General features: G+C 57.7%; 1 protein-coding gene across 1 annotated transcript in view; it reads left to right on the top strand.

Annotated features, from left to right (window-relative positions):
* The first annotated feature begins 2,183 nt into the window (after positions 1-2,183).
* ADAM33 (ADAM metallopeptidase domain 33) overlaps positions 2,184-19,948 on the top strand; it is a 31,302-nt gene continuing 13,537 nt past the window's right edge. The window contains exons 1-11 of the mRNA XM_054203511.1: positions 2,184-2,405; positions 5,305-5,387; positions 12,383-12,459; positions 15,938-16,013; positions 16,500-16,576; positions 17,126-17,312; positions 17,735-17,800; positions 17,918-17,989; positions 18,459-18,625; positions 18,739-18,823; positions 19,543-19,685. Of these exons, the coding sequence (XP_054059486.1) occupies positions 2,279-2,405; positions 5,305-5,387; positions 12,383-12,459; positions 15,938-16,013; positions 16,500-16,576; positions 17,126-17,312; positions 17,735-17,800; positions 17,918-17,989; positions 18,459-18,625; positions 18,739-18,823; positions 19,543-19,685 (1,160 nt within the window). The 5' untranslated portion in view covers positions 2,184-2,278. The remainder of the gene's footprint in view (positions 2,406-5,304; positions 5,388-12,382; positions 12,460-15,937; positions 16,014-16,499; positions 16,577-17,125; positions 17,313-17,734; positions 17,801-17,917; positions 17,990-18,458; positions 18,626-18,738; positions 18,824-19,542; positions 19,686-19,948) is intronic.

Raw genomic sequence — 19,948 nt, 5'->3', positions numbered from 1 at the left:
ACTATGAAGAACGAGTGCCTGGGAGGACAGGAGCATGCTGAAAATAGACACCAAGGGGCTCTCCCTGTCTTTAATTCCATGTTTGTGAGTGATTCCCCCGCCCCTGCTTCACATATGCTGCTCTTGGCTTACACTGGGATGCAGAAATCCCGGATCTCAGCCTCAGCTGCCACGCTGCGTGACCCAGCTGCAGATCATGGTCGGGTGCCACAGCTTCTGTAGGCTTTTGTCAGCAGAGATATCAAGTGATCGAGGCTGTAGACGGGGGAAAGAACGCCTGTTCCTCTGCACAAAACGACCTTTTATAAGCTGCTCTGGATAACCACCAGCCATTGTGATCCCCAGCCCCATGCAGGTCCATGTACTTCTCCATGGCCAATGGCTACAGTCACATTCCCTGTGCTGGTGGAAAGCAGAGAGGCTTTTGCCTTCACATAAGCTGAGACTGTGCTACTTTCAGTAGTTTGCATTGGTTGAGAAAGAGGAGGAATGAGGAAAAATATCACGTAACGTAGTAGCGGTGAAGCTATGCCACGGTGACGGGCTGCTGGGGGAAGACTGGAGCCTGTCGGCTGCCCAGGGTTTCCTTGGCTTACGGTCCCTACGCTATCCCAGCCCCTGGCTCACCCCTCTGCAGAATCCTGGCCACCAACTGCCCTTTCTTGGAAAGACGTTTGCAGCGTTCAGCAGCTCTGCACAGCCTCGTTCCTCTGGACCTAGCTGCTGATGGTTTCCTGAGGGCTGAAAGCCATCATTTGAATCTCTCCTAGTTATGTGCCAGGCTGCTGATTTACAGCTGCTCTGATGAACTTCCACTGAGCTGTGTGGATCCAAGAAAGGACTGCAATGCCCTTTGTTTTTCACCGCACTTCCACAGGTTTATTCTTTGGAGTGACTTTATATTTTCCAGCGTTTGTCCTCTTGTGGAAGTGGTGGGACCTGCGCAGCCTTTCCATGGTGAGCTGAAGCAGGAGACCATCTTCAAGCTTCAGTGAGTCCTTTCTTGTGCTCTGCAGAGCTTGACCCAGAAAGGGGGGAAGATGCTTGGGAGATTTTGTGGTGAGTGTGAGGTGCTGCTAAATGGCATTAACCCACCTGAAAAAAGGCTGTATCTGAGGCTAATGGGCGCTTGAAGGTGTTGCCGAGCTGGCTGGGGAAGACTTGCTAAGACTTGCTAATGCTGTCCAGATGTTTGCATCTGCTGGTTGCATCCCAGGGCCCTGTTAACAGGACCTCAACACGTGTTTGAGTGCCAGGAGGGCTCCGACTGTGCTGCTGCCTGGGCTGTGCTATTTGGATTTGCCCTTTGTGTTGGGAAACCCCAGCAAAGTCTCCTCTCCCTTCCTCTGCTGAAATGTCACCTTGGGCAGGCTCACCCAGAGCTCCCTAGAGCACTTCGGGTAAGGGTGTCTTGCAGCTGCCTCTATTTTTAAAGTAAAATCATTTCACAAAGCTTTAATTACTGGTGTTAATCAATATTATTATTGGGGCTTCAGTAGCTATTGGTGAATCCTTGCCCTGGACTCAGGAGGAGAAGTTAGGTAATGCCAGGAGAGGACCCAAACAGGCTGAAGCAGAGCAGGGACCGTGCTCTGTGTGTGTGCAGGAAGGAAAGTGAGCCGCACCCCAGCCCCAGGCTGCCCGGGTGGGGCGGTGAGCTGTGCCACCCCCCCCAACTTTGATGGAGCTGGATGCTGGCACCCATCTCCCGTTAGAAAAAAAAATAAATTAATCATAATCACAACTGTGGCGTGTATTGAGGGCCATAGACTTGTCTCTCCTCTGTCTCACCCTGGTGGGATGGATGGAGTTATTCAATTGCCTTCCCCCCACATCCCTCTCCCTGTGCCCCCTCGCTTCTCCCCCCGCAGGAAGGGGGTGAAGCGGCGGCGGGGAGCCCGGGAAGGGGTGTGGGGGGGTCGGCGGCTGCCGTCCCGGCTGCGGCGGGATGCCCCGGCGGGGGGAGCCTGGGAGCAGCCTTCTCCTCCGGTCTGGTTTTCATTAAGCGGCCCGGCTGGGCCAAGAAACACAGCAATAAATAAAAGCGAACAATGCCGGCCCCCTCCCTCCCGCCGCCCCCTCCAGCCGCCCAGCCCAGGACGCAGCCGGGCGCCTGGGAAAGGGGGCTCCGGCCGCCGGCGAGCGGGGCCGGCCGGGGCGAGTGAATGGGGCTGGCGGGGGGAAGCCGGGCGGAGGGGAGGGGACCCGAGAGCATAAGAGGGGAAGGCAGGGCCGGCGGCGGCGAGCAGAGGCGGTGACAGCCCCGGGGAGCGCCGGCATGGCCGGGCGGGCCCCCCGCAAGCCCTGCGGCCGAGGGGGCTTGGCCGCTTTTTGGGGGAGCCGCGTCTTCTTCCTGGGGTGGCTGCTGCTGCTCCCCGCGCGGGGGGATGCTTCTGGACCGCGAGGTAAGGGGAGGGGGGCGAGCGGGAGGCGCACCCCGGGTTCCTCCCGCGGGGAAGGGGGTGCGGGTGGGGGGTACCCCGGAGCTTGCAGGGGAAGAATGGATGTGGATCTAGGGGGGGTGGTTGTGCTGGTGGGGGTGTCGCGTCCCTGGGCTCGGAGCGGGGGAGGCTGTGGGCAGCGTTCCCTCCCTCCTGCCCCATCGCCCTGCTGGGGATGTGCCCCCCAAATTCCCCCTCTCAGCGGGTCCTCCAAGCCCCATCCCAGCGCTGCCCGGGCCAGGGCGGCCGGACTCTGCACTATGACTCTATATGGTCTGGTTGGGATGGGAGGGCTGGGACCGGCCAGCCCCCCCCCGGGAGAGAGGATGGATTCAGGTCCTCACCCCACTCCGCTCCTCCAGCACCCCCAGAACGGCAGAGACCTCCCTCGTCTCCCCATCCCGAGCCTCCCTTGGGTCCCTGGGGCTGTCCCAGCTCCGGGTGGTGGCACCTTGAAAGGGAGCTGGCAGAGGCTTGTGTTTTGGGGTGAAACTTGGCTTTTACTACAATTGAGGAAATACATGATTTTCTACAGTGGTTCCTATTGCTTTTCAAATGTGTGCGGGGGGGGGGGGGGGGGGGGGTGCCAGGTTGGGTTCAGCCTCCTGTAGTCTCTCTTCTCCATCCCTAATTCCTTCCACAACCCCACCATGAAGCTGGTGTTGATGCCTCTCCATGCAAAGCACAACTTTTATTATTTCTTTTTTTTACTTTCGAGCTTTGCTGGGTTCTCTCCTGCTGCTGCAAATAAGTTTTCCAGCAACTCCAAGAGAGACCCGGGCGATCTGCGCAGCTGGGAGAGGGTGGTGGGAGCCAGAAACCTCTGTTTGGGTTAAAGAAGAAAGAAGCAGCAGACGCTGCCCGCTTCGGCTGGAGCCTGGGCGCTGCGGGGCTCGGCTTCAGGCTCGGGCATCCCCCAAACGCGGGGCTGTCCGGCTGCAGCGCTGCAAACATCCTAAACGCCAAAGCAATGCTGTTCCCGACAGAGCGTTCCCAGAAAGGGCTGGGAATGAGTGTGTTTAAGGGAAAAAAAGAGAAGGGGGGGAGGGGGCAGTGAGAAACCGTCTCTACGCTACATTTGGATTTATTTGACTTAAATTTTTAAGGCCGTATCTCATGTTCTGATTCTCTCCGATTCCCAGCAAAAGCTATAGTCAAAACAGCGAGAAGCTTAATATAATAACCAAGAGGTTTTTACGATGTGGCCTGAAGCCCAGCCCCATAATCCCTGCAGAACGGCTGCCCCTCGTGTCCCATCCCCTCCCCAGACAGCGTGGGAGAAAGACGGGCTTTGCAGCAAGCGGGGAGAGGCAGCGTTTCCCTGTCCGTCTCCCTCCGTAGCAGTCAGCGAATTAGAAATAGGGATATTTTTTGACCCCTTTTATCTGTAATGGGAAGGCAGCAAACCCCGCTGGAGCTGCCCACCCTTCGTGGCTGGACGCAAGTCGCATCGCAGCCGTGTCTCATTTTCCCCACCAGAAAACAAGGCTTATACATGGCTGCGGGGTTGGTGGGCCTCGCTAACGCTTTTGGAGGAGGTGAGGAGAAGGAAACTGGGATCGTGCCACCACCTTATCTACAGTTATTCCTGGAATCTGATTAAATGCTATATATAATGAAAGCTGATTAAATGCCATTGCGCGATAGTGCCGGGTGCGTCCCAGGGCCTCGTGGGACAGACGTGGCCGGGCTGGGGAGCTCGATCACGTTAAAACACTCGATCTGCAGTTCCCAACCAATAACTCCATCTTTTTTTTTCTTTTTACTTTTGAATAACTTCATCTTTCCTCAAGCCAAAACCCCCTAGATAGATGCAAGGAGGGAACCAAAACAAGCATATAAAATTATAAAGCCATAAGCCCTGTTATTACACTCCCTTCGTAAATAACTTCGCCCTTTGCCAGGGAAGGTTACTAGGGCCAGGCTTTCACTGACAACATTTGGCTTGGCAAGGGGGTCCACCCCTTGACATTTTTGCTAGACCTCATCCACCCTCCGTAGCATCTTCAGATTTTATTTTTTTTTCTGTTGCTGTCCTGGCTTAAGTCACCAGTAGCTGCTCACTCTGCTGCAATCAAATATGGCCGCATTGTTTAGGAAAAAAAAAAAATCTTAGAAAGTCTGCCTGTCTCTGGTTGAGCCAAGGAATTGCTTGTACTGCTCTGCCCAGGGGAGCTGGGATGGCTCAGAGAAACCCATAATGTGCTGCAGCTATTTTAGCTCCTCTGCTCCCTGCTCGAGTCCAGCTCTGGCGGGGAAGATGATGGCTCGATTTCTGGGTGATGGAACCACGCTTCCCTGTCCCATAAATGATGACGATCAATGGTGTTAAAAGCATAAAGCCAAAAAAAAAAAACCACCAACCCAAAAGAAAGCTGTTTGTGTGATTCAGGAGAGATGGAGCAGGTGTGTGGATGCGCTGCTGCCTGCGCAGCCCCTACCCTCACCCCGGGCTGGGGTGCTCTGGGGGTGCTCCATGGGGTTTGCCTGAGCTGGTTGGTGGTGGCCAGGATGAAAGCGGGGCCGGGGAGGGGACGCCCATGTGGCAGTGGCTTCTCCAGGTGGGGTTTGAGAGGATTTAGGCTACCACTTTGGGATCTGGGTGGGCAGCAATGCTCTGGGGAGGCTTCCAGCAGCAAGGCTGGGCCAGCGATGAGGGTGCTGGCCTGGGGAGGGGGCAGTGCTTTGGCTTCATGCCATGTTCATCCCCCAGAAACTCCTAAGAGGTGCCCTGGATGTTGCCCAGAGACCCCAGCTCTCTCTCTTCCCCTCCATTTCTCTCTTGAGGTGGCTGCGGAGGAGCTGCCGCTCTCAGGGGCTTGCAAGGTCTGTTCATGCGCTCACCAGGTCTTCTTTTTCCCAGGGTCACTGTCTCATGGAGAACGGGTCACCCCACACTGGCTCCTTGGGGGCCGTACCAGACGAGCCGTCAGCCTGGATGAAAAGGTAAGGGCAGAGATGGTTCCCCTCCCCTGCACTGCGCAGCCGGGTCCTGCACCAGAGGTCCTCATGGTGGGACTTGGATGGACATGTTGACTTTGTGGGTCCCATGAGCAGAGTGTGGAGTTTATAGGACCCATCACCCTGTTCAGGTGATGAACAAGGAAAGCAGAGGAGGCAACAGTGAGTTAATTAAATGTGATCTTAACTATTGGGTAGTAAGAAGGATGGCCAAGAGCTATAGAGTGAGTGGAGATGAGCTGGGCAGTTTGGAGACAGAGAGGGAGGTAATTCATCAGACTGAAGGTTTGGCCAGAACAGACAGACCAGCAGTATTAGCTAAAGGGAAAGTGCTGCAAGACTTAAGAGCAATATCCTTGGGATGACTGCGAAGAAGCCAGGCATGGGCTGCGGGGAGGAGAGGACATCTCTTCCCAGGGCTGCTCTGCTGGCCGTTGCACCCTCTCCACCACCCCCACTGTCTCCAGCTCTGCTTTATGAGGTGCTTGTGGTGACCCTTGCCTGGGTTTGGCACCTTGCCGGGCTCTGGGGTCAACTGGCTCCGCAGCTGCCCATCGGCTGCAGCAGCTGGTCCTCGTACTCAGCAGCTGGGAGCTATGGTCTCCTACGGGGCAGATCAAATCGCTTCCCAGCAGAACAAGCACCAATGTGGATGGTTGTGGGAAACCGTTGTGTTTTGGGGACTGAGCAGATTCGCTGCTGAGAAGACCTTCTCTGGTGGCATCTCATTGGAGCGGGGGCTGAGGACGCAGCTTTGAGGTGCCTCCAAGTGAGATCTCCTTCATCCAGGCAGGAGATACTGCGGGGGGGAGGCAGCCCAGCTTCCCAGCAGCGAAAGCAAAGAGGGGATTTGTGCTGCCCTGCCTCCTCGGAGCAGCATCACTCCCATCGGCACTGGCTGCTGGGAATCATGTTTCTCCGGTAGCTGAAATAACCCATCATGTTGGGGACGCTGTGGTCAGCCTGTAGAAATGTCCCCTCCCTTCCTAGCAGCCCCGTATCGGTCTATATTTAAGTTGGATGGCAGTCGAGACGGGGAATGCGTGGCAGTGGGAGGATTATTTATACTCTCACTAATACCCCGCTGCCCGAAATTGTGCTGGGTGGGTGCAAATCGTGGACACGCGTCGGGTTTCGATATTCACCAGGGGACCCTGGGGGCAGTAGGACTGGGATGGCCATCGGCTGGGGACAGGGTGGCTGGGTAGGTCCCAGTGTGTTTCCTGGCATCTGCTCTGCGTCCGCTGGCTCCAGCCAGCCCGAAACAAGGAGGCTCCTGTTCCTTGGAGTGGGGGGAAGGCAGGGAGAGGGAGGGTGGTCGCAGCCAGGAGTGGGGAGGCTTTGTGGGGGAAGGATGGTGGTAACCAGACAAAGGATGGGGTAGGAGAGAGCGGGCTCCCCGCTTGCAGACAGAGCCCCGAACCGGCCCTTTTTGCCCTGGTACTGCTGACTTGTGTATTTTTAGGATCGATTTAGCCCGTCCCATCCCCGCCCTGCCTCCTTCTGCCCTCCAGCAGAGATCCTGGAAATAAATACGGCTGTGTGGTTGCTGCCAGCCCACTCTGTCCAGGCATGGCTGGCTTTTGGGGTGGGTGTCTGCAAGGACACAACATCCGAGTGTGTGAAATGATGGGTTCAAGCGTGGTGACCGTCCCGAGGCTCCTCCGTCCCTTCTCCTCCGGGTGCTACTCCTCTGCGCAGTGGGTGGGATGCTGAGGGGTGGCCCGTGCCACAGTCCCGGGGGACATCACTGCGTCTCCTTTCCCTCTTCCCAGAGGAGCTAGATGGAGCCGGTGGGAAGAGGAGGAGGATGGTGGTGGTGGCCCTGTGGTCCCATCGTGTGCGGGCTGGCACGGCGCTGGGCGGGCTGGACCCTGCCTCCCCCCTCTACACCCTCCTCTCTCCTATTGTTTGGGGCTGAACTCCCCGCGGGCTCGACGGCTCCCTGCACACATGGAAGCGATTTTGGAGAGGCCGAGGAGGAGGTCGTGGGGACCCTGATTGCAAACAGCTCCCTCGTCACCGCTGGCTTGGGGTGGGATCCTGCCCCACTGCTGCCGGCATCTTCCTCCTCCCACTCCTTCCTCCCGGCTCGGGTCACGGAGCAAAGGCTGCCAGAGCTGACTGTGGGCTTTTCCAGTCCTTTGGGGCTGGAAATGGAGGTTGTGCCCAGCATGCTGGCCCAGGTGTCTCACCAGTATCCAGCTACGAAGCATGGGAGTCCCCCGTCCCCACCCTGGGGACCAACAGAGCCTGTTGTGCTGCCTGTGGTGTTCCCTGCCTTATTTCTTTCCCTTTGGAATTGCCTTTTCCCAAGCATGGTTTCTTGCTGCAGTGGTTTGAAACTGAAAGAGCGTAGGTTTAGATTGGACGTAAGGAAGAAATATTTAAACTGAGAGTGGTGAGATACTGGACCAGGTTGCCCAGAGAAGTTGTGGATGCCCCATCCCTGGAAGTTTTCAAGGCCAGGCTGGATGGGGCTTGGAGCAACCTGGTCTAGTGGCAGCTGCCCTGCCCTTGGCTTTGAAGGTCTCTTCTGAGCCAAACCATTCTGCGATTCTGTGATTCTATTAATCACAAGGTCTGAGGAACATCGAGGCAGAAGAGCCCCTCAATCTTCCTCTGGGTCTCTTCTGGCACCCTGTCCCTGTATGGGAACGCATCTTGGCACTGATGAAGCATCCTTCCACTCACTGCTACCGTGACACTGCGGAATCATCTGCTGGGTCCCTGGAGCAACCAGTGTCTCCCTGTCCTGGGGGTGGGACGTGGCTGTCCCCTCACCCTTGCTGATGAACACTTGGAGCATTCCCTCTGGCCGTGGTCGGGGCTGTCCCTCCCCTGGCCCTGCAGCATGGGCCCCTCCCCTGAGAGCATCACATCCATGAGGGGTCACAGCCCTGCTCCCGGAGGAGGAAGGGAGGAGAAGGACCACCAGGTGTCGAGGACACGCACTCCTGCAATCTGTTTCCTGCAGGGAAGCCCTTTTCCCTTGGCAACGTGTGGCAGGACTAAGCAAAGTCCCTGAGCCAAGTTTGCTTCAAAACAACCAAAATCCTGCCTCTGTCTCCAGGGCCTGTACTACCCTGGTTCCTTCAACTGCCCTGGAGCTGGCTGCCCCCAGGATGCTTTTCCAGTGAGCGGCTGGAGCAAGAGGCTTGTCCTTGACATCTCGGATCGCGGTCCCGATGTGTGTTTAGGACAAGGCAAGGCAGTCCCCAAGCTGTGCTCTTCCAATCCTAACTGTGCTGCTGGGATCCAGCTGCCTGGGGAGGACCTGGCTCAGCCGTGATGCTCCAGCTGCAAAACCCATCACCAAATCCTCTAGGGAGCATCTCCTGGTAACTCTGAGCCCCGTCTTCCTTGTTACGTCCAGGCTTGTATGCGCTTACTTAGGCAATTGGGGCTTGTGGGACCTGCCCGAGCAGATGGCTGGGCTGTGATTTGGATGTGGCTTTTGGATTTGGGCTTAACTAGTGATTTCCCAAGGAGCTCAGTGCTCTCTGAGCCCGCTCCCGGGTGAGCCGCTCTCCTGCAGGGCAGCGGGGGATTCTCAGCAAGGGCGGAGGAGGGAGCCTGGGCGAGGAGGATGGCCAGGAGCCGTGGGGAAACAAAGATCGTCTTTCCCCTCGAAGAGCAACGCAAACCCCTTGGCCTCAGCTCCTCTGCAAACATCGCTGTGGTTTTTCTGATCAGCAGATTGAAAAAGGAAAATAGACTCGGACTCGGCCCAGCAGGTCATCTGGGTTGTTCGCAGGCTTGGTCCTGGCCAGGGCAGATTTCATCCCAGCTGCTCTTGGCCTCTCCCAGCCCAGCCCCTGGTGGGACTGGCTTTGCTGGGATGTCCTGGAGAGGGGTCACCACCTCCACATCCAGCCAGGGTCAAGGGAAGGTGGTTCCTGCAGCCTGTGGCGGAGACTTACGCATGCTTTTCGTGGCCACTGGAGAAACAAGGTGGTAGCGTTTGGATGAGGGAGGAAGATGCTGGAGCCCAGGATGATGCTGGTGCCTGGGAAGGTGCCGGAGCCCAAGAAGATGCTGGAGCCTGGGGGTGATGCTGGAGTCCAGGAAGGTGCTCATCCCTGCTCATTCATGGTGCACAATATCTTGACTGGCAGCTCTTGGGGACCCAACTGCCTGCCAGTTAGACTCAGGGCAAAATTATCAGTGTTTAATTAATGCAATAACCTTTCCTGGCCTTAGAGTTGGGTTTTTTGACTCCTACCTGTCGTGAGTGGTGCTCGCACCCTCTTTCTCCCTCATCTTACTCCTTGCTATTTATTTCTCCAGGGGCTGAGCTGGTTTCAGCCCATCACAGCTGAAACCAGGATCCGTCCCCGGCTCCCCACTGCCTCTACATGTGCTCTCCGGGGAAACTGAGGCATGGGGAAGGGGACAGCTTGCTATGTACCACCTCGCGGGGGTTGGATGCAGACCCCATTAGCAGTGGTTTGTTTTCCAGCCTTTGGCAGCCTGGGAGACAGGACGGTGCGTGAACGGGGAGCTGTGAATGCAGGGATAACCCTGCACACACACACATGTCCCTTTAAGACGGCAGCTGGGAAAGAGCATTTTGCCGGTAAAGGCCCTTAAGTCGAGGCAGGGAGTAATTGCTGGGGAATTCAAAACCGGGAAGGAGCGGCAGGGACTTGGGGAGGGGGAGGAGGAGATGGGCTGTGGGGAGAGGGTGTTAGGGAGATCAGAGACGGGGAGAAACAGGCTTGAAAAAAGGGAGGGCGAAGAGGGGGGAAAGAAGGGAAATGGCAAGAAAAATGTACAGACCATGTTTGGCCAGGGAGTGATGTTTGTATAAGATCATGTTCTAAAAATACAGCCCGTTCCCACCATCGCCGAAGGAGGGGAGCCCTCTGCCCCGGCTTCCTCCTCCCGGCATCACACAGGGCCCCTCGCTGGGAGCGGGGACCGTGGCCGTGCCGTGCTCGTGCCAAAGGGGCTCACTGGGAAGTGGCAGGGCCTTGTAACCGGCTTGCTTTGCTGTTTGGTTTGGGGTATTTTTTGGTTTATTTTATTTTATTTTTTTAAGTGCTGTGTCTGGTCTCCTTTTTTGGAGCTGGGAAGATGGTGTTGGAGGCAGAGGGGGGGCTCGGCTGGCCCCACTCCATCACCGTGTCCCCATGCTCTTATGGGCTGGGGTGTCTGGCACCTCCCTGTCCTTGGGAAATGGGGCCATAAGGGCTCAGACCCATGTGTCTCCTTGGAGCCGGAAGCATCCATGTGGCCAATTTGAGCAGCTTAATGGGGTCCCTCCATCCCTGGAGCTCAATTTGGGGTGGCCTGTAAGGAACACCCATCTTGGGAGCACAAACCCCGTGTCCTGGGGTGCAGCAGCGGTGGTACTCGGCTGTCCTGCACCAAAACGCTTTGTCCTGTGATGCTGCCCCTTAAAAGCAGGATGGTCGCCAGGAGGGTGGCCCTGGGGCTGCCAGGCTGGAGGTCCCCCAGTGTCCCCGGTGCCCAGGATGTGGGGTAGGGATCAGGGTGCAAAGCCTTGCTGGCCATCTTTATAGGATGAGAGGGGACAGCGGGATTTGGCTTCTGTTTTAGCCCAAGCTGTGAATCGCCCAACTTTACCCCCGCCCCTCTGCATTCCTAGTGACCGGCTGCAAAACCCTGTGATGCTAAGAGCAGCCGAAGCCAGAGCCTTGCGGGGATGGCTCCTTCCTCTCCCCTTTCCCTCCAGAGCTGGAAGAACCTTGCCAGCTCATGGCCAGGGTGCCGGAGCCCTGCGGCGGATCCCGAGCACGGGGCTGAGGGCTGTCAGCCTGCTGGGCTCCATGCATCCGTCATGGATGGGGAGGGACTGAGCGAGGGAGACAGAGCCAGACACGCCGGCTGGGCCGTAAACAGTGCCGTGCTTTTAGTGTCTCCAGTGCTGGAGCTGGGGAAGGGATGTGGGGACATCGGAGGAGGGCTGCACGTGTGGGCTCCAGCCCATCCTGTCACGTGCAAACGAGCCGTGCTGGTGTGGATCCCTGCGTAGGGTTCCCATTTAATGCCCTCCAAAGTGAGGGAGTGTGTAAAACCGCCAGCATCCTGGGGAAGCTGAGTCAATCATTTCCTCTTACTGCCCTACGGTATTTTTAACGGTGCAGTTATCCGGTGCCTGGGCGGTTGCTATTTATTTCCGTACCCTGCAGGGGTGCATGCAGGTGCCGACCCACCCAAGAACCAGCCTCTGCAAGATCCAGCTCAGGATCTCTGGTGGGGTGAAGCTGCAGTGGGACAGAGCACCCAGAGACTCCATTTGGGATGCTCAGGGCACTGCTCCCGATCCTGTATCCCATATCGGTTCTCTCTTGCTGCCTTTTTTTGGGGGAGCTGCCAGCAGATTTGGGATTTGCTTTCTCACCCCCTCTCTTGCGGGGTGAATCCCAGTGTGAATCCTCTTTTATCTGCTGCTATTCATGGGAAACCAAGAGGAGGGTTTATTTCTCACCTTCCATGGGCTTGTGGCAGGGGATGGAGTAGGTGGAACAGATCCATGGAGGAGAGGCTGGGATGTGCCGTGAGCTGGGGAGCAAAGGAAGGTGCTGGGGACAGGGATGGACAGAGGAGATGGTGATGGTGCTCGGTGGGAACAGCACAGGGTGCCTCGTGGTCCACTGCCATGGCTGAGCTTTTGGGAGGTGAGAGGTGGTGTAGGATGTCCCCAGCAGAGTGGCTGGGGATGTTCAGGGACCTCCTGGCCCCCATGTCCCCACTCACACCCACCCCTGCCCTGCGGCACACATTCTCTCTTTGCTCCCTCTGCATTTCTGCAGTTGGAGAAGCAGCTCCTGCTTTTACAAACAGGGGCGGTGCTCAAAATCCATTGCATCTGCTGCCTGTGTTGTTGTGTTGCTAACGCAGCAGTAGGTCCTACCATAATACAGGTAGGCAGTAGGATGGACAGGCACCCATCTGGCAGCATCCTGGACTCCGTTTTTTCTAATTCCATTCCTCCTTTGCTTCCTCCGCAGGTGCCGGCGCCTGCCCGAGCAAAGGTGGCGGTGATGGCTGAGGGCAGAGAGCTCGTCCTGGTGCTGGAGAGGAACCAGTAAGTGTCGGGGCTGGGGCTGGGGAAAGGGAGTTGGGTATCCCTGGCATGGTCCCACCTAGAGCAGTAGTATCCTGGCTGTCCTGTCCTGCCCACAGTGGAAGGGACGGCCCAGTGTGGCTTCCTGCCAGCTGCAGCCAATGCATCAGTTTGGGCTGAAATGCTCCTTTTTCCACTGCCCACACCCATGTTGTGCAGGAAGCAGCCTTGGCTCGATGCCACGGTGCAGGACCCAGTATGGGTGAAGGTGGTGTGGGGTGCTTAGGGGATTGAGAGAGATATGCCAGGTAGAGCGTCAGCTGGATGGGGGACTCTTGGGCTGCCATCCCGCTGGTAGGGCTAATCCTGTGAGGTCTTTGGAGGTATCTTATGGTGGGAAATGCTGACTGCTGGCAGTGATTTGGAAACCTCTGCTGCTTTTCTGGTGGACTGATTTTGGGGTTGGAAGCCTGGCACCATTCCTGGGTGACCTTGCCATGTAGCCTCACTTGACCCTTTCCGGGAGAGAACAATCATCTCCATCTTCTGCCCTGCTCTCCTTACCCCTCTCCCTGAGACTTTGTCCTGTTTTGGATTCAGGTCCCTCCTGGTGCCAGGTGGCCCCATGGTGGAGCAGGGCAAAAAGCTGATCTTTGCAGGACGGGCTTCTGCTTCCACTTCTGCTTCTCACCAGCAGCTGTGGGAGGCTTGTGCCTGGCAGAGCTCTCTTCCTGATGCTGTTTGGGTACAAAAGCAGCCACCACGGTGTCTCCCAAACAACCCTGCCAGGCAGCAGGTCCCAGCGACCTGCAGAGTGGCTTTTGGTGTGCAGGAAGGAGAACTGGGGAGTTGCCATGCATGTTGTGGTTTAGGACTGTGGGCAATGGGGGGGTTGGCAGGATGGGTTGAGAGCTCAAGTGCAAAATTTAGCCTTGTTTCTAGCTGGTGCATCAGGCCTGGAGATTTTTGTATGTCTTGTCATGACCCTAATTCTGGCTTGGTACCACTTTGCCATGCTGAAGGGATGAGTGTGGCCAGGAGGGGTGAAGAGCATCTCTGGTGGCTGTGGTGCTTCTGTCAGGGCTGGAGGAGTGTGAGGCATTGCAGGATGCTGAACTCCGGATGAGGGCGCGGGGAAACAGATGGGGGGATCGGTGGCAGCAAAAGGGAGCTGAGCACTCAGGGCAGTCCATGGCACCCAGGACCATCCATGGCACCCAAAAGCATTCATGGCACATAGGACTGTCTGTGACACTCAGGACTGTCTGAGGCACCCAGGACCATCTGTGGCGCCAAGAACTGTCTTGGCACCTAGGACTTTCCATGGCATCAAAGAGCATCCATAGCACACAGGACCATCCATGGCACCCAAGACAGTTCATGGCACTCATGATAGTCTGTGGCACTCAAGATCATCTATGGCACCTGGGATAGTATGTGGCATCCAAGACATGGCACCCAAGAACTTCCATGGCACTCAGGGCCATCCATGGCATCCATAGCACCCAAGACCATCCATGGCACCAAAGGCAGTCCACATGGCACCCAGGATAGTCCATAGCACCCAAGACTGGCTGTGCCTAGTGGTCGTGTCTACTGGGAAGACCAGTGCAGCCCAGGCCATCTACACAGCTGTCTTGTGCCAGCTAACAGGGCTCCTTAGCCTTGTTAGCTCGTGGGCCAGTGAGGCCATGCTAGACCTCAAATCTTCTTTCTTCTGGTACTTGGAGATGTGGTTAGCCTCCAAAACCATCCTTTGTGGTGTTTTCCAACAAGGCCTTCCTGTGTGTTGGAGGAGAATACACATCTCCTTGCCTTTCCCTTCCAGGGGGTCCTGGTGCTTGGCCTTCCCTGGAGAGGACATCCCAGTGGTCTGAGCCATGCTGGGACTCGCTGTGCCCCTGGATGGGACTCACTGTGCCCCCGGATGGGACTCACTGTGCCCCCAGTTGGGGGATCAGTTCAATCCTCCCTGTTCCCTCTATTCCCCAGGCATGGCATGGAGGCTTTCGCCTCTCCACTGTCTTCAGCCAACCCATCCCCATCCCTGTCCCCATCCTGCACAGGTGGTTGCCCATCTGCCCCCACACTAGCTGGACACTTGTCTTGCCAGGCTGCCTACAAGCCCCTATCCAGGATCCAGGCTGAGCTCCTGTCTCCTTTCTCTGCTATAACTGGAGTTACTGGTGCCAGGCACCCACTCACAGGCGGGCTGGGAAGGCGGGAACGTGCCCACAGCGACATTTTTGAGGCCAAGCTCGTTGCAAAATAGAAACCAAGAGGCGGGAGGGCTATTCTGGAGCCGTCTGTTTGGTTTATTTTCTTCTGCTGCAGGATAAAGCCCCTGGGATGGGGCCAAACCCCACAAATCGAGGGCCAAGCTGTCAGCAGTGGTAAACCAGCCCTGCTTTGTCCTTCTTTGGGTGGCCAAGACCCCTGCATGCACACGGTCCTTCAGGGGACCTGCTGTCCCCATGGTGGCTGCAAGCTCATGGTGGGGCACCCCTCACCCTGGTATCTGGGCAGAGTCATGCAGCCTTCTGCAGCGTGGGAAACCCCCATCCCTTTCTCTTCTCTCCCACCACCCATGGGTTCGTTTCAGTCTAAATCCCCCTTGTCTGCTCCCCAGGACCCCCAGGCCCACACGCTTGCTGGTTACAAGCTCAGCTCTGGCTCTTCCCTGCGGCAGGAAGCAATTTGTCAGCGTGGGACGGGGCTGCGTCAGGGGTGGCCCCGGGACCAGCTTTGGTGGGAGATGGCTGGCAGCTGGGGGGGAAGCTGAGGCATGCGGGGTGCAGGCAGGGGGGTGCAGGCTTTGCTAAAAGCAGTTTGAGCTTTCTCATGATCAGCTCTGTTTTTTCGGGGACCCCCCGCCCTGTTGCTGGGGTGTTGCATCAGGTGCATCACCCTTGCTGTGCCGTGAGTGGGGCAAAGTGACATACTCAGGAGAGGAGGCGGTGGCCGTGTCGGAGACCCCAAACTTCCTGCGTCCTCGGATGGACCTTGAGATTGATCCCTTCTTCTCCCAGCAGGATGCTTCCCTCTGGGGACTTTGGTAGTCCCAAGGGAGGTTTGGTCCCTATGGAGAAGCTGTCACCCTGCCTGACTGCTCATCCTCGGTGGTGGCGAGGTGGTCCCTGAGCCAGGGGGTGGGTGGGCAGCCAGGCTTCTCCTGTGCAGGTCCCCTGTCCCAGACCAGCAGGACCTTCAAGCAATATGGGCAGCCCCTTCCTTTCTGAGATGCAAAGTGGCACGCTGGACTGCTATTCATGTCCCTGCTGGCCGTGGGCAACCGCTGGTCGGGGGCCAGCCCTGACGCACCGATGATGGCCGCACTGTCCAAAGCTTTGCAAAGGGAGGCTGTGAAGGGGAACCATCCAGACGGCTCAGCCCTGTATAGCTGCCCAGGGCTGGGCATAAAGGCTCGGTGTCTCCCTATGCCGGGACACCCAGAGCAGCTCGAGGGTCCTCACCCCTCTTCCCTCTCCTCTCTCTGCAGGCTGCTGGCGCCGGGCTACACCGAGACACACTACGCTGCGGACGGGCAGCCCGTGACAGTGGCCCCCAACCACACGGTGGGTGCCGGGGGACGGCCGTAGCTCACCGCCTTTTTTGAGGGTGCCTTGGCACTTGGGATGAAGCCAAAGCCCCACCGGGACGAGGCACGGTGTTTTCGCTGGCAGCATCCCCGGCGCCTGTCGTGGCAGGAATGCAGCAACACGTGGCTCCTGTATCTCTTGGCCGCGATACAGCACCTCGGGAAATAAACACAGGCAGCGCCGGGCTCGAGCAGTCCTCGCTTTCCCCGACGTCCCCCCACCGGCCATTTGTCACCCTTCCAGCGAGCCGAGCCGGGCGTGGGGCTGTCTGTGTCCCTGGCTGAACCGCCGGAGCCAGCAGCCTCCTGGCTCCATCCCTCCCGTTCCCCGGTGCAGAGGGACACCACTCGCCTGGCTGGGAAATGCAAAATGAGTGTTATTTTGGGCCGTGCATGGGGGGTTTGTTGCTGCCCAGCCCTGTGCGGTGGTTTCTAACGGAGGTCTCCATCGCCTCTCTCCCAGGACCACTGCTACTACCACGGACACGTCCGGGGCTATGGCGGCTCCTGGGTCGTCCTCAGCACCTGCTCCGGAATACGGTATGGAGACGTGTGGGGCAGGGAGGGGCTTGTTGGGCTGACGAAGAGGGGGATGGATCCAGCTGCCCCCTTCCTCCCTGCAGGGACCCCCTCTGGGGACCCCCCGGAGCAGCGTCGAAGGTCCTGCAAGCCCAGTTCTAGATGTTTCGTGGGGCTGATTTTCCATCGCTCCCCTTCTCCTACCCTTCACCCGACCCCTGGGGCAGGCAGGGCAGGGAGAGGCTGTTTTTCTGGCAGCGTGAGCAGCCTTCAAGGAAATTTGTCTGTGGAGGAGGCAAGATCCCGCACCCTGCAGCGGGGACCCCAGAACTGAGCTTTGTCCTCCTGCAACCACCAGCTGCCATCCTGTGTTCGCGTGGTCTGACTGGCACGGAGGCTTTAACGCTACGGATATATTAGCTCATAGGGGTGTATAGACAAAGACATCCATCCCTTGTCTCTGCCCCCACTCTGGGTATGGACCAAGCTGAGGTGCAGCGAGTTTGTGGGGCCTCAGCAGGGGCTGTGAAAGTACCACAGGAGTCATCTGGGGCTGCTCTCCATTGCCAGGGGCCTGATAGTCCTGAGCAGCAACACCAGCTACTACTTGAAACCCCTGGGGAGCCTTGAGCCAGGCCATCATGTCATCCATCGAGCAGAGCACTTGCCCATCCGAAGTGGGACCTGTGGACACGGTGATGATTTCGGGAGCACTATTGCTGACGTTGCTTGGCTCTTCCAGACAGTCCATCAGCGGGTAAATCCATCCTGGGGTCCTTCGCTTGTGGAGGGGCAGAGGGCTGAGAGCGGGGCCATCTGTGCTCCTCCTAAATGCCTGCAGCTTGTGGTGGGGTGCCTCTCATCCTGGCATCTGGGCAGGGTTGCGCAGGCAGAGGGGACGTAAGGGGTGTTCATGGGCAGCTCACCTGGTTTGGAAGTGGGCAGGAGACCTCAAAGGGAGGATGTGTGGGTATGCTGTGCCATACAATGTGGGATGTGATGTAAGGTGACACTGGGAGTTGCACTAAAGCTGCACAAATTTTCCTGGTCTCCTCGTACCTCAGTTTCCCCTCTTGGCCGTCCTTCCTGGGCAGCTCTGTACTGTCTGGGGAACCTGTGATGCTGTTCCGCTGGCTGTCCGCTCTTTCAATCCTTCAAGTCTTGCTGTCTGTCTCGCAGGTGAAGAGAGATGCCTGGAGGACCATGAAGTACATGGAGCTGTTCATTGTTGCTGATCACACACTGGTGAGCACCACAGGGGGCAGAAACCTGTTCCCCTGCCGAAAAGCCGGGACCCTTCTCTGTCTCCCCTCCTCCCTGCTCTTCCTCTGGTGACCCTTCCCCATCCCCATCTCTCTGCAGTACAGGAACCAGAACCTCAACCTCGGCATGACCAAGCAGCGCATTGTGGAGATCGCAAACTACGTGGACAAGGTAACGGCCGGTGAGGGGGACCAGCCGCCACCTCCGTGATTCCCGGTGCATGTGAAAGACCTGAGCTGGGTGCTAGCCTGGTGGTGGCCCTCAGGGACTGTCCCCATGTCACTGGGGCTAGGAGTTTAGATAGCAGATGTGAGCATGCGGTGGAAAATGCTTTGCCACCCATCGGCTCAGCTGCAGCTGTGAAGAGGGTGCTGGTTTTTCACCCTGCTGTGGCAATGGGGATCAGTGCTGGCATCCTTGACACAAGCAGGGACATGCTTAGGTGCTGTCAGCTGATGGATGGCATCATGCCACCCTGACTGGCTCCTGTGACGACACCTGTGCCTATAGAGTTCATGCTTGCAGGTGGATTTGGGACAAGTGTGTCCCCAGGTCACCCATCTGAAACACCATGGCAGTGATAGAGGATGTACAGCGAATGCCAGTCCCCATCCCCTCCATCCCTGTCCCTTCCCTGCAGTTTTACAGGTCACTGAATATCAAGGTGGCCCTGATCGGCCTGGAGGTGTGGACGGAGCGGGACCAGTGCGCCGTCACCAGCGATGCCAACGCCACGCTCTGGTCCTTCCTGCAGTGGAAGAAGGCGCTGAGGTCACGCAAGAAGCACGACAATGCCCAGCTGCTGACGTGAGCACCCCTATGGACCTGGAGATGTCGGGGCAGGGGGCTCCCAGCTCAGACCGGGGTCTCCAAGCCACCCCTGGGGTGCTAACTGCTCCTCTGTTCTCCTTTCTGGGCAGAGGGAAGACGTTCAGGGGGACAACCATCGGCATGGCCCCACTGGAGGGGATGTGCAGCGCAGATAACTCCGGAGGTGTCAGCGTGGTAAGAGGGGCATGAGGGTCCCTGCTGCTCCTCTCAGGCTGGGGGACCCCACTGCGACCCCATCTTGCTGGGGTTCTTCATGCGCCTGTAGGACCAGCCATCCCGGGTTGGTCCTGGGATGCAGCCCGAGAGTGAACAATGGTGCTGGTAGCCCCTTACACCTCTGAGATGTTGGCCAAATGCTTAGGAGGGTGGGAAGGGCTGGTTTAAAGTTCTTCTGCCCCATGTACACCCCCAGCTTCCAGATAGCAGCAGTGTTGGGATCGCCTGTGTTGCTTCTGCCCTTCATGTTGAATAGCCCCTGCTTGTTCCCTGCTTCTGCTTTCTGGTTTTGTAGGTCATCTCCAGCCCAGATAACTCTTATCCTCCTCCTGATGGGGTGATGGTGGCCCTGGTGACCTGTGGTCCCTAGACAGGGTGGTGGTGTGGGGCACTGAGGTTTTTGGTTTTTGGGATGCACCTTGCAAGGCCCCATGTTTTCAACAGTTGGCTCCTGCAAAAGAGTTTCCCAACAGTCCCATGCAGGACTTTTAGGAGACCAAACCCCACTTCTGCCATGAATCTTCCTCTATCCCTTTCTCTGTCCCTCCCACGGGATCCAGTTGCAATCCCAGGGATGTTGCAGTCCCTCCATCATCCCAACCTCATTCCCTGTTGCGGGATCACCCCTCTCCATCGCTCCCGGCTGCTGTGCTGATGCATGCCCCATCCCTCTGCAGGACCATTCGGAGCAGCCCATTGGAGCAGCCGCCACTATGGCCCACGAAATCGGCCACAATTTTGGCATGAGCCACGACAGCACGGGCTGCTGTGTGGAGGCCACCCCGGAGCAAGGTGGCTGTGTCATGGCAGCGGCCACCGGGTAAGTGTCGGTGGGGACGGGATGTGGACCCTAAGCCCCCCAGCAGGTTGTGGATGCTGTTTGGATCTGGGTGGGCTGGGGAGTGGGGATGGGGTCCTGTCCTGCAAGGCGCCGCTGTGGGTGCAGTGCCCCATTGCAAAGGAGAACCTGGCTGGTTGCCCTCCTCCCTGTTTGCCCTGCACATCCCAATACCCTGGAGCGAGCACACCCCAGGGCCCAGGAGCCGGCAGGGCTGGTGGTCTCCGAGGGGTAGCAGAAGATAG

The sequence above is a fragment of the Rissa tridactyla genome, chromosome 5, assembly GCF_028500815.1.
Source record: "Rissa tridactyla isolate bRisTri1 chromosome 5, bRisTri1.patW.cur.20221130, whole genome shotgun sequence".
Classification (NCBI taxonomy): Eukaryota; Metazoa; Chordata; class Aves; order Charadriiformes; family Laridae; genus Rissa; species Rissa tridactyla.
The sequence above is the reverse complement of the archived record's forward strand: the minus strand, read 5'-3'. Positions and strand labels throughout refer to the sequence as shown.